General features: G+C 33.1%; 1 protein-coding gene across 4 annotated transcripts in view; it reads right to left on the bottom strand.

The window, feature by feature from the left end:
• Positions 1–11553, bottom strand: part of LOC106711859 (homeobox protein abdominal-A homolog) — a 33846-nt gene extending 22293 nt beyond the window's left edge. Inside the window, exons 1-2 of one of the 4 annotated variants that reach the window (XM_014504268.2) lie at positions 10449–11553; positions 4732–4791 (exon numbers count right to left, since the gene is read on the bottom strand). In XM_014504268.2, the coding sequence (XP_014359754.1) occupies positions 4732–4791; positions 10449–11040 (652 nt within the window). In that variant the 5' untranslated portion in view covers positions 11041–11553. The remainder of the gene's footprint in view (positions 1–4731; positions 4792–10448) is intronic. The other 3 variants (XM_014504269.2, XM_014504270.2, XM_014504271.2) reach the window with 3 other exon arrangements.
• Positions 11554–12367: the final 814 nt, after the last annotated feature.

Genomic DNA, 12367 nt, shown 5'->3' with positions numbered 1-12367 from the left:
CTAGTTCTAGAATGACCTAACAGCAATTAAAATTTAAAAGTTTTCCTGTCAACATAAAATGATATTTCGTCTTCGTCGTCATGTCATAAACATGTTAAATTTTATGTTAACAGGATATGAATTAAAATTGCAAAACGCCAGCTGTCTCTTTACGTCATTGAAGTTTTGTTTGTTTTCGTTTTTAAGCTTTTAACCTTACTATGACCATATTCGTTCATTTTATTTTAGCTTATTAAATTTATGAGGTTGCCAAATTTATTCGTTGGAAAAATAAAATATGTTATAATTTTAAATATGACACAATTTACTTATATATTCATTTATATTTTAACTATTAAGCAATGTAATTGAATTATTGTTATACATAACTAACAAAGATGAATAATAAGTCGAACAATTTTAATTTGTGTTTACGTGCCAAATGAATATGATACGGATATTACAAGAGCTGACGTTGTTAACTGCATTGTAAATAACAAATGCACGTATTGCGAACAAAATGCTAGTGATGAGATCACTACATGAATCATGTTTCACTCCGCCAGTTCTCTCAAAAACGATCCAGTAAAACATAGTGAGAAGTGATATAAAATGATTTACGTCAACTTAGTTTTACACGATACTGACTTAAAAGCGCCGAAATATTACAACGGTCACAAGAGGAAATGTGCAAGTATTTTTCATAAAACTAATACAAAAAATTTGCTATTTCATGTGTCTAAAACACTTCAACTAGTTTCTACATTGCCCGCTATATAAACTATATAAGTTTCTATGCCTTTTCTAAGAATACACAGGAAGCAGCGAACCGACCGGATTAAATAAATTACTGTAACGAATTAGCTCTCGTGGTCAGATATAGCGATTTGTAATTATCTGAAACGAGACGAATCGTTAAAATTTTTAAATGCAATACCAATACTATGAGCATAACGTCTATATGGCGCCGTGCATAACCAATTTAATTTGATTGAAATTTAAAACGATAAACAAAATATAAGAAAACAAAAAAACTGCTGTCAACGATATGTGAAAAAATTATTGTGATAAAATAAAATAATATAAAGATCAACACAAAGATAATGTTTTGATAGCGCACGTGTCAGTAGAACAATTATTGACTATTCAAAACACTTGCATCGCCGCAATCCACTCACGCGCAGGCCAACGAACCTATTGCATATTTTCGACACGATGTTAAATAAAGCAGGTTACGTAATACACTAAATAACAACAATTGTTGCCTTGAACGACAAAAAGCACGTCTTCTTTGGCGCCATAACTATTCTCGTCCATATTGCCTGATGGCAGACGTGCGTCGTGCGTCGTACGGCCTAACACATGCTACTCTAATAAAGGCTATAACCGTTGACATTGACATTACTTACTGTATAGCAACGGAAGCATATGACTTTTTACGGCCACTATAAGTTCATTATCAAAATCACTTACTACGTAATGCTAAAAAAAGTAGGACAATATGACAGATAAGCCATATTTTTAAACGTTGGAATATAACGCAGCAACAAAAATTAAATGACGAAAACGCAATATTCTATGCTTAGTCATTTTGCTAAATTTGCATTAATGTCTCGAATGGATACTATTACCATTTTAGAGAAATAATTTTTAATGATTGAGTGTTTTTTTTATTACCATTAAATTAAATATGATAAAGTTAATTTTGGCGTCAAAACGTATAGATGTCGGCCGGCTTCTCTATGACAGTCACGTTCACAAATCTGGCACACTGTTTATACAACACTACGCCACGGGCTTGCCTCGTTAAATTTTTATTGCCGCAAGGTCGCCACTTTATGGTCAATTCTCAGCTGTTATTGTTTGCGGGCGGAGTTTTTTTTTTCCACTAGCCTCAAACGCCTTGTAACGGTGAAGTTACGATTGACAGCGATTATCTCATAATTGTTATGGACCTATAAAACGATTTTTATAAGCTCTAAAAGCATAATCTGTTCTGTTTGGTCAATTACTAAAATATATTGATGATAAAGGTGTATTAATGCGGCACTATATCGTTGAGCGTATGGCCGCTATAAATTTGCGTATGCGACTGTTTTATATCGCGAATTTATCTAAAATACTGTGGGAATTCGACGCTAGTGTAGTTTTAGCGGGCGCTGATGCAAGTAAAAACGTTCGGCCAATGAGTCGGCGCCAACGAACCAATCTCCATTGGGGCATGTGATAGCAATACGATGTTTTGACTGCGAATTTGGTGATATCGAGTTTTGTAAAACGACCGCACGGCGTTGAGTAATAAAGCAATTTGCGAGCGTGCCAACAAAACAATGGGCCCGTTCTTAGTTTGTTTTAACAGCTTTCGACACCGTGATTTAAAACCCTTTGACTTATACCTTATTTGTAAACATCTTGTTAGCACAAAGGAAGGCAGTTTTAACAATATGAGAATTTGCACAACCCTATTGCCGTGAACTCTTTCTTGTCTTTTTTCTGTAAATCCTGTGAAAGTAGAAAGCAAAGAGCCATAAAAAATAAAGGGTTGTATTTTGAAAACAACAGCTTAGTCAATCAGAATACAGTAATTTAACAATTGTATTATGTTAATTATTTAATGACTCTTTTAATTGTTCCTAGAGCAACGAAGTCCTTTTTAAAAATACTTCCTTGACCATACCTTTTTGAATATCAAATATGTACATGTTTCTACGTAACACATCTGCATTCAGTAACGTTATGACTCTTTTTGACTAATGTTATTTGTTTTTGTAGTAAAACATAATTTTGATGTATAGTCTTCGTCTAAAAAGCACAAAATCTGGAGGAAATCCGTGACGTTTTTAGAACAACATCTTACAAGTCAAGATTTTTTTTTTTATCTGCGGTAAAATGTTATTTAACGTCGGACAATTAGATCTAAAACTTGTCATATGGACGTATAAGTGCTATGTCGTAACTGTTTTGGTCTGCTTCACTATATTCGGTAATAATTGGAAAGCAAATTAAATTCTTTGACTGTACCATACCATTAGTACACTGGGCTCAATCGTATAACCTGTATTGCATAAAAAAGCTACAGATGCTGTAATCAATGACTACTGTAGCGCTTTCTAAACGATTTCTTTTTAATTGTTCAGTTCTACTCCTTGCCTATTGTCTATGGAGAAAGTTTTCATACAATGCTACCTTTATAAACCCTTTATTTGCTTTTTGTATTTTTTCGCTAGGAATAGGTAACTGTTTGCCGCTATTGTACGAATCTTTTTGTTGCACAAAGTTAAAAGGTAGCTAAAATTGCCGAAATTTAAATTTTTAACGACTCAATGAGCAAATTATATCCACGGTGTATTTTTCCTGTTGTACTTAACGCTGAATTAGTGTAATTTTAAAGTTAAAACATAAAATTTTATATTTCATTAATGCTGTTAATTTTATGAAAACAAAATGCTTCATTATGATCATATATAGTTGCTGCTTAATATCTACCCATTTTAACTTACCCTTACCTAATCCAAGGTAGGCGTTTATAAAAAATATCCAACAAAATATAATTTTGACTTCATAAATTTTCTCATAAAAGGATAAGGAAACTTAATCGCTTAATGCACCTCTCATTCAGTGAAATATATTTGAACTAATGTGCGTCTTCATTTCTAACATTGAAAACAATAGGATAAATTATACTCTTAGTATACTGATTATATACATATACGGAACGTAAAAGTAAGTTGTAATTAATAAGTGCTCATATACGTTACGATGTTTTGTAAACTTTAAACATATTAATCATAATAAATAAAAATAAGCACATAAACACGTTTTAAGAATTATTAAACAACCATTTTAATTAACAGCGTATTTTAAGTTCCGAAATGATGTTTGTTATGTTAATTGCAATGATTCAACTAAGCCATGTCAAATGAATAATTGCAACAGAACATTACGGAAGGCGTGGATGATAGGTTTGTCGGTCTCTACACATGATCTTCAAATGTCTCTATAAATATATACGATTTCATTAGTTCGTTCACGTTACCAAGTTGTGCCTTATACCATTATATTCGAAATTTGAATTTCTAACGCCACGTAGTTTCCAAGAATGCTACAATAAAGGAGGTTGTATGTGGAATATTTATGCGAGGCGTATTCCCATAGAATGTTGTACCTATAGAATTTGTGAAGTTAATTTACATGAGTTTTCAAATTCTCTCATGCAAATATAGCCGAATATTTTAAAACCTTTTTTTTTCCAAAAACAATAATAAATTATTTCAATCATACAAATATAAAATAAATTTATAATTTAATATTATAATTGGATTAATACAAATCAAAATGAATATAACGTCCAATTTCGAGTATCCTATTAAAGTATTTTAATTAGAAGCTTAATATGACGTAAAAAATTCTAAATAAAATTTTACAATAATTTAAAACTGCAAAAAATAATATTTAAGAATTTTGATACTTCTTACACTACTTCTTAAGTCAGTAACTTAGCTTTCTGGCGAACTAGATTTATCTTTCTAATGCTCGTAATATAGAATAGTTGACGATAGCGACGCCTCGTGTCGTTATTTATGTATAGTGCCTTCACATACACCTGGGTGGTCCCTTTGTAATGTAAAAGTTCTCAAGAATCTCGAACGAACTGTTAGAACGATTGAAGATCATGCGTACAGACTGGAGATCTTTATTTCTATATACATAAGACTTAAAACTAAAAGAAAATAAAATTGAAACGATAAATACCATTGAACTCACCGCAGACCACGCGGTCGAAGGGGCTCATCCAATCTGGAAATGGAAAATCTATTATCAATCGTATTGAATGTTCATTGTTTCGGCAGAATCGCATGCATAATGTTAGATAGATAACTAAACTTCATAGTAATCTAGAAAAAAAAAACTAACTATGAACACATTTTTTAATTAAAAACAAAAAACTTACACCTGAAAATTTGACATCTCAACAATATTAGAACAAGCGCAAATATTACTTGACAACAAAATTAACAAAATGGAAAATGTATTGATTTTGATAAGTTAAAATGTGAGTCAAATTAACATTAAAATCGCCTATTTTACACAGATTTATTAAAGCATTATTTACAGATAACAGAGACATTTATATATCAAAGCGACTATAAGCGTGGGTGGCGGCTTTATACCCATAACTAACCGAATTGAATATATTAATTACCATAGAAAAAGAAATACATGTAGGTACAAATATCTATTATATATATTATGTAGGTACACATATTATATAGGTACATTTACATAGTACATAATGTGTACAAATGTGCATTCGAAAGGTGGTACGTCCTGATTATTTACTTATATGCAATTTTTTTGAGATTATTTCAGAAGGTATTCTTTAAACCGATATGGTTATATTTATTAAAGTAAATTTTAGAGCCGACGACACTTTCTGTTTATTAAGATATTCATATGTTGCACAATTTGTTAAGTACGGTTTACTCATTTTAGTGTTAGAAAATAAAAGATAAATTATGGTTTTCCTAAATAAATTTAACCTGCAAAATAATTGTAAGTGTTAAGCGTATGATGCGACTACGTGTCAATATTGTGACTTTGAAAATAATGTTTATTTACATGTTATCAAATCAGCCCTATATTCTGATAATGGGGGACAATTATGCAGTCTTTAATTAAGCCAGGTTCCTCAGCACTAAATTTAGTGTTGTCCCACTATCAATCGGAAATGTAAAATGTTGCAAGCGAATATAATCGTTAATTACCTTTAAGTGCACACAAAACTCGATTATGTCGTAAGCGATGCATCGATATCCAGCATAAATAATTCACTCGTAATGATAATAAATGACTTTGAAACCGAAATTTTTGAGCGCTAATTTTTAATCGTGGAAACTCTAAAAAGGTTTAATACCTACAACCTGGCTTCATATTTCAAAAGTCAAGATAGTCGAAGTTAATAATGTTGTTCCCACAATTCATGTTTTTATTTATTTATGTATTATGCTTATTCTTAATTTAATTTGAAATTTCAATAAATAACATAGATAAGGTGGGTATTTTGATAAAATAACTCTATCAGCCGATGAAATAGCCCGCGAATTCCGTTTATTTTTAAATAATTAAGAATGTTAATTGACTTTTGATGTCCATAATTAATTGCAATGGTAGAGGAGATACTGATAAGTAAAAATATATTTTACGACATGTCAACCTTATTTAGTATGGAAAGTGAAGGTACTTTCAAAATTACTGACTTTTTTTTGGTTAAATAGATATCTTACTAATATTATAAATGCGAAAGTTTAGATGGAATGATGAATGGATGTTTGTTAGAAGGTACTTATCTCCGGACCGGTTCAACGGATCTTGATGAAATTTAGCACAGGAAGTATACATAGGATACTTAATAAGTTTTTTTATTCCGTGCGGACAGAGTCGCGGGCGAGAGCTAGTTAATAACATTTTAAATATTGCACATTATGTTAATGATAAATATTAGTTCTTTAGTTACTGGTGGGATAATAGATATGACCATCTAACAATATTCGGATTAATTTTAATTTACGCTACTGTATTGTACTACTGTAATGTAGGTACTAATGTAATACAAATCTCCTAAATTATTAACACTAGTGGTGGATTTATTGTTGATAAAGTAATTAACAGCAATCAATAGCATACAGGGTATTCAAGTCGGGTTCGGGTGCAGCGCGATTGGTTGTCGGCGGCCATGTTGGGTCGGCGCATGCGCCCCGTGCGCGAGTCCACACGTGACTGGCTGCCTTGCCACCGATAGGGTTCGCATTATCTTCGGCCATTGTTGATGTTATACTTTGATTGATACCCAAAATAGTTCATAGATTGTTTTACTGCCTCTAGCTGTTTCTTTTGTTAATTAAAATGAATTCTCATTTGATTATAACCTAAGACTTTGAGAATATTAAAATGTAAATTCCTTATTTATTGAGAGTTGAAGTAAAATATTTTGTACAATATTTTTTCCGGCTATATCATGTTTCGGTATTGAAATAATAATGTAGAAAAAAAAATATGAAAATATTATAAACTTTAAATTACCTAAAACCGCGCTGAAAAAATTATAATTTGAAATTAAATTTAATAATTTTACTTCGTATTAAAGTTACTTAATAAATTTAATTGAAATGCGACGGTAAAACAGCTGAATATGACGCATTCTACAACTGGCAACACCACCAGTCAGCAGCGAGTCCGCCATTTTATTTTCGAGCACGTGGTGTCGCAAGCACCTGCCGCAGTATTTTCGTCCCGAATCAGCGCGAGACGGATACATCGCCCCAATGCTCCGGTCATTTTTATAATCTAACATTAGCAACAAATCACATAAATAGTCGTTTATAAAACAAAAACAAGTCGGTTATAGGCCATTCTAAATAATTCAAGTGAGCTACGAGCCAGTTACGATGGCATATCGGCTTTGATTATGAGGTTCTTTACGTGTTGCGTTATTGACGACGGACATGTGCCAGGAAGGTCGATCTCCGATGCGAACTCAAAAATCTTTATGATTCACACGTTGCTACATGAGGAAATAGTTATTTTCACGTATAATTCATCTAACAGCTACTAAGGGTTGTATTTTAAATATTTATGTAAATTAGATATAATTTTTAATTCTTATAAAGTCTGAAACATTTTCATAACATAAAACATTTCAAGAAATCTAGATATCAATTATGTTTATGTTCACACATTTAAAATTCATAACTTGATCAAGTCAAATTGTTCAATGAATAGTACCTAATCTATCAATAGGCAGTATAAAAAATCGCTTCAAACTTTCAATATGACCTTCTTTAAATAAAAAGTCAATAAATTAAAATAAAAACGAAAATTTATATACTTATAAATTAAAATTAATGTAAGAGAAAGTCTTACATAATTTATTATACATTTAAATTTTATAAATGACATCACTGAGGAAATTACTAAAAAAAATGGCCTACGGAGGCCTTTTTCTCGGCCCTTTTGTGCTTAGGGTTACCTACGCTTAGGCAATTAACCACTTTGTCAAGTCGAAATTACTTACATAGCTCTAAAAGTATTTTTTTTAAACAAAATATAAATATTGAATTTATTGAAAAGTTATAACTCTGAATTTATTGAATACTATTGTAAGTTATAACAAACAAGGATGTTAATCTATATTTTAATCACATCAGAAGGAATATAACGATGTATAAGTATTGGAACTTTGCCATTGTAATACCTTGCCCTTGCGCATGCTAAATGTCTGCGGAATTCTGATACCATTGCGACATTCACAATGAACAATATGTATGTTTATACTAAATTATCTGACAAGAAATTAATTGTTTAAAACAACAATTAATTGTACACTTTCACCTCACACTTTAAAAACAATCAGACCATTTAAGCTTTATAAGCTATAAACTAAAACATTACCTATATGTCAGTCGGGCTAAGAAATTTTCAAATACTTATTGGGACTGCAAGCTCACTAAAATTGCTACACGACATCACGATCTAGTAATGCGATAAAAGATAATAAAATCGCGAATAAAACTAATTGTGCCATTGTATTCAAAGCGTACAGGTTGTTAAATACAGTAATGGGCGGCCGTTTTTGTGTACAAAGTGGACCTCACATGTGTGCGACATGCGGAATGCAACTACCTACATAGTCCACGAAACGTGCTGCATGTCCTAGGTTAGTTTTGTTTGTTACTATTTAAGGTCAAACGACGGTCAGCTGTTGAGATAGAGACGAATGGTAGAGTTCAATTGTTACCTTTGTTTTTATAATAAAAGAAACAAAATTATTGTCATAACTATTATGTTGCAGACGCTTTAGTATTGTAGTACCAACTTATAAGTCAATCAGAATCTAGTCATGAACCAATAGAGATAAATTGTTGAGATAGTTTTGACCTGAAGATTTAAAAAAGAAAGATTATGGTTATATGGTTGATTATGGTTATTTGCTATTATTATTAATTATAAATAGGCTTACAAAAAGTAAATCTTACTTAAATAAAGTACTTTTCATCCCGACATTTAGTATAAGTTGAGGAATAATTAATTCATATTAGAAATTTTAAAATGATTATATTATAATATTTTGTGTAGGTAGGTACTGACCAGTATTATCTTACCACTAAGGCCAACCTTACAATTAGTAAGTAAAAGATACCTACATATTTGCTTTGGTTGTAGTAAGAAATAATCGATATAGAAAAAGTGAATAATTTCTTTCGGAAAGACAGGAAATTTCTTTTATCAATGATGTGAAATATTTCTTCTTTTTAGACTATTCATCATAATTACCTATCTAAAAAGATCAATTAAATTACACACTGTTAACTTAATTGATTGGATAATAGTTCGCTTTATTATTTTTAATTTAATTTTATTATAGAAGACCCGAAAATATTAAATATTTAGGTCTTAAAAAAATACTTTTATATTTAGAATAGGTACTTTTAAATTGAAATAATTAATTGGATCAATGATTACTTCATTTTATAAAAATAATAAAACTTAAAGTAAATTTAAAATTTATCTTCATTTATAATTTTTATGTTCCAAAACTGTATAAACAAGTTTATTTATAATCAAGATTGTAATCCAAGCAATAAGATTCTTTGTATTTATATCGTTTTGTTCCTGTTAATTGAAATAAATGTCGAAATAATTCGTTCGGGTAAAAAACATTCCGCCGTCGGCGTCGGCGGGAAAATATCTGGGCGTTGTTACCGACTGCGATGCGGAACACAAAACTCTACAATTACCTCCTGATCTAAATATTTAATTATGAATATGTGTAATTAAAAAGATAATTATAGAATATTCAATTACGCGTACACATAATTTTTTTATTAAATATGAAGCCTTTTTAACACGAATATTACTATAAAATAGCAATTAATGGACTATTTTATAGCATTTTTATGAGTTTTACTTGTATCTACTCCGATTGATATAATTTAAGTAATAATCAATAGCAATAGCCAATTAATTTAGTTACTATGTCTTATTGGTTTTAATTTATTATTGTTTATGTTTCGAGATACCATTTATACATGCATAAATGTCTTTTGTGGTATATTGTATATGTATTTAACAAGTAAATACTACAATTATTGAGTTAGTGTTACCATAAATACATACTGAAGTGTAGGATTTACCGCCTTTCGGATGCCAATGAACACATTATAGATATTCCAGAATAAATAACTAATAAAACCAACATTCTTATTAAGCACGCTTAGCAATGCATTGACAAGTAGGCGCGAAAACATAAGTGAGAGTAATATTCAAATAAAGTAAAGAACTAAATTGATTAAACTATTGTTTCTGATATAAATGATTTCAATACCTTTGACTACAGATACTAAGCTTAAAACTGAAATCAAAACTGTTACTGTCTACAGAATTCATGAGAACATGCAATGAAGGGAACATACCAGTAATAGACATCCACGGGTAGCGCGGGATGTCAGGCAACGGCTGGGCGGAGGGCTGTGCGCAGGTGGCGCCCATGGCGTCCACCGAGGCAGCTGAAGCGGCCGAGGCGGCGGAGGCGGCGGCTTGATGATAGAACTGCGCCGCTGCCGCCATGCTGGCAGATGCTGCCGATACAGCAGCTCCGCCGTTGTGCTGCGTCAGCGCGTAGTTCATCATGGGATCGGCGCCCACCGCCGCGGGGTATCGGCAACTCTTGTCGTCGGCCCCGACGCCGGTGAAGGGCACCGAGCCTCCAAACTGCTGGTGATGCGATACGTAGGGATACATCCTGGTTGGAGCACCGGGCGACGCCGATGAGGAGGACGACGACCGCTGCGGGCTGCCGGCTCCTGGCGAGCCCGCGCCCAGCGCCGCCGCGCCTGACAGCGAGGAGGACAGCGACGACGACAACGACGACGAAAGCGACGACGACAACGAAGACGACAGCGACGCCTCTATAGGCGACGCCCCCGCACCCGCGAATAGGTTCTGGTGGTGAAACTGCTGGTGGTACTTCGGAAGCATGCTATCGATGATGAACTTGGAACTCATCGCTCGGCGGCGACGCGGCGCGCGACGTACGCCTCGCGGGAGGATGCGTTTATCGCCGGCGATTCGGATCGATTCGCGCGCGTGCACCTCTAGTATGGCCGCGGATCGTTTATGACCCGCGTATGAGGCTCTACGACTCTGAATTCCCCGTCGCGGCGAACGTTACCGCCGCCGCGCTCTGCGAGCGGGAAGGCGAATCGGACGCACCGAGTGTGAGCGGGATAGAATTTATGTAACGCGCCGGGACGGAAACCTCTCCGTCTCATTAATTCCTACCTGCGTAGCGCATATTAGAAAGAGATAAAAGCTATTCGCTAACGAGTTACCCGCCGGCCATTGTTGGCGATGGCGGGAGGCCCGCGCACCCCGCTCGCCCCGCCGCTGCGCCAATAGTGCCTCGCTGCAGATCATTCGCCGCCAATCACAAACCATTCCGGCACTTCTAGCTGTCAAACTGAATGGTTTTAAACAAAACTGCAACAGTTTTCAAATATTTTGTTTCGAATACAATTTAAAAAACAAGAAGTACAAATGTTGTAAACGGAATAAACATTAAATAATTAGCTGTTTATATATTTATTCTATAAAATACAATCATTATGAATTTAAAAAAATAAAAGATTACTTCAATAAAATTTTAAATACTTAATACCCTCCCTGATATCATATTTAATTTTGATGATCACAATTACCACCATTTATAAATACTTATAATCTAACACTGACTAAACTTAACTTGGAAAAACATCTCGGTAGTAGAAAAAAATATTTTTCATACTATCTTTATACGTATGTGAAATCAATAATAATTAAAAAAAATATTTATAAAAAGTGATACCTCTAGTAACACATCAATGCTCCACTCTTTAAATTAAACGTAATACATATTTATTTGGTCACAAAATTAATAAATACAGAATAACATATTTTCAGAAGTAAATAAAAGGTTTTAGAACTTTTAATACAGTTACAAAGAAGTGTAAATGTAATACAAATGTTTGTGAAAATAATAAATAACTTATTATTCCAACTTTATAACAAATTGTAAGTAGGAAATAATTCCTTAAAAATCTATAATTTTTTAAACTTTTATATTATATGTGTGCATTATAATTTAATAATGAACACTTGTCAACGTATTCTAATAAGAAACTAATCTGAATGAAATTTTCAAATAAAGCACTTATTTTCACAAGGCAGGATTGTACGAAGTTGTGTTACACCGGCCACGTGGCCAACCGGTATAGTCTGTCCTTCTTCGGCATGCTACTTGTCTCTCTCGCGCATTTCATTCATCCCCGTAAGTCGTAACCGCGGCAAGCACGTG

The sequence above is a fragment of the Papilio machaon genome, chromosome 9, assembly GCF_912999745.1.
Source record: "Papilio machaon chromosome 9, ilPapMach1.1, whole genome shotgun sequence".
Taxonomy (NCBI): domain Eukaryota; kingdom Metazoa; phylum Arthropoda; class Insecta; order Lepidoptera; family Papilionidae; genus Papilio; species Papilio machaon.
The sequence above is the reverse complement of the archived record's forward strand: the minus strand, read 5'-3'. Positions and strand labels throughout refer to the sequence as shown.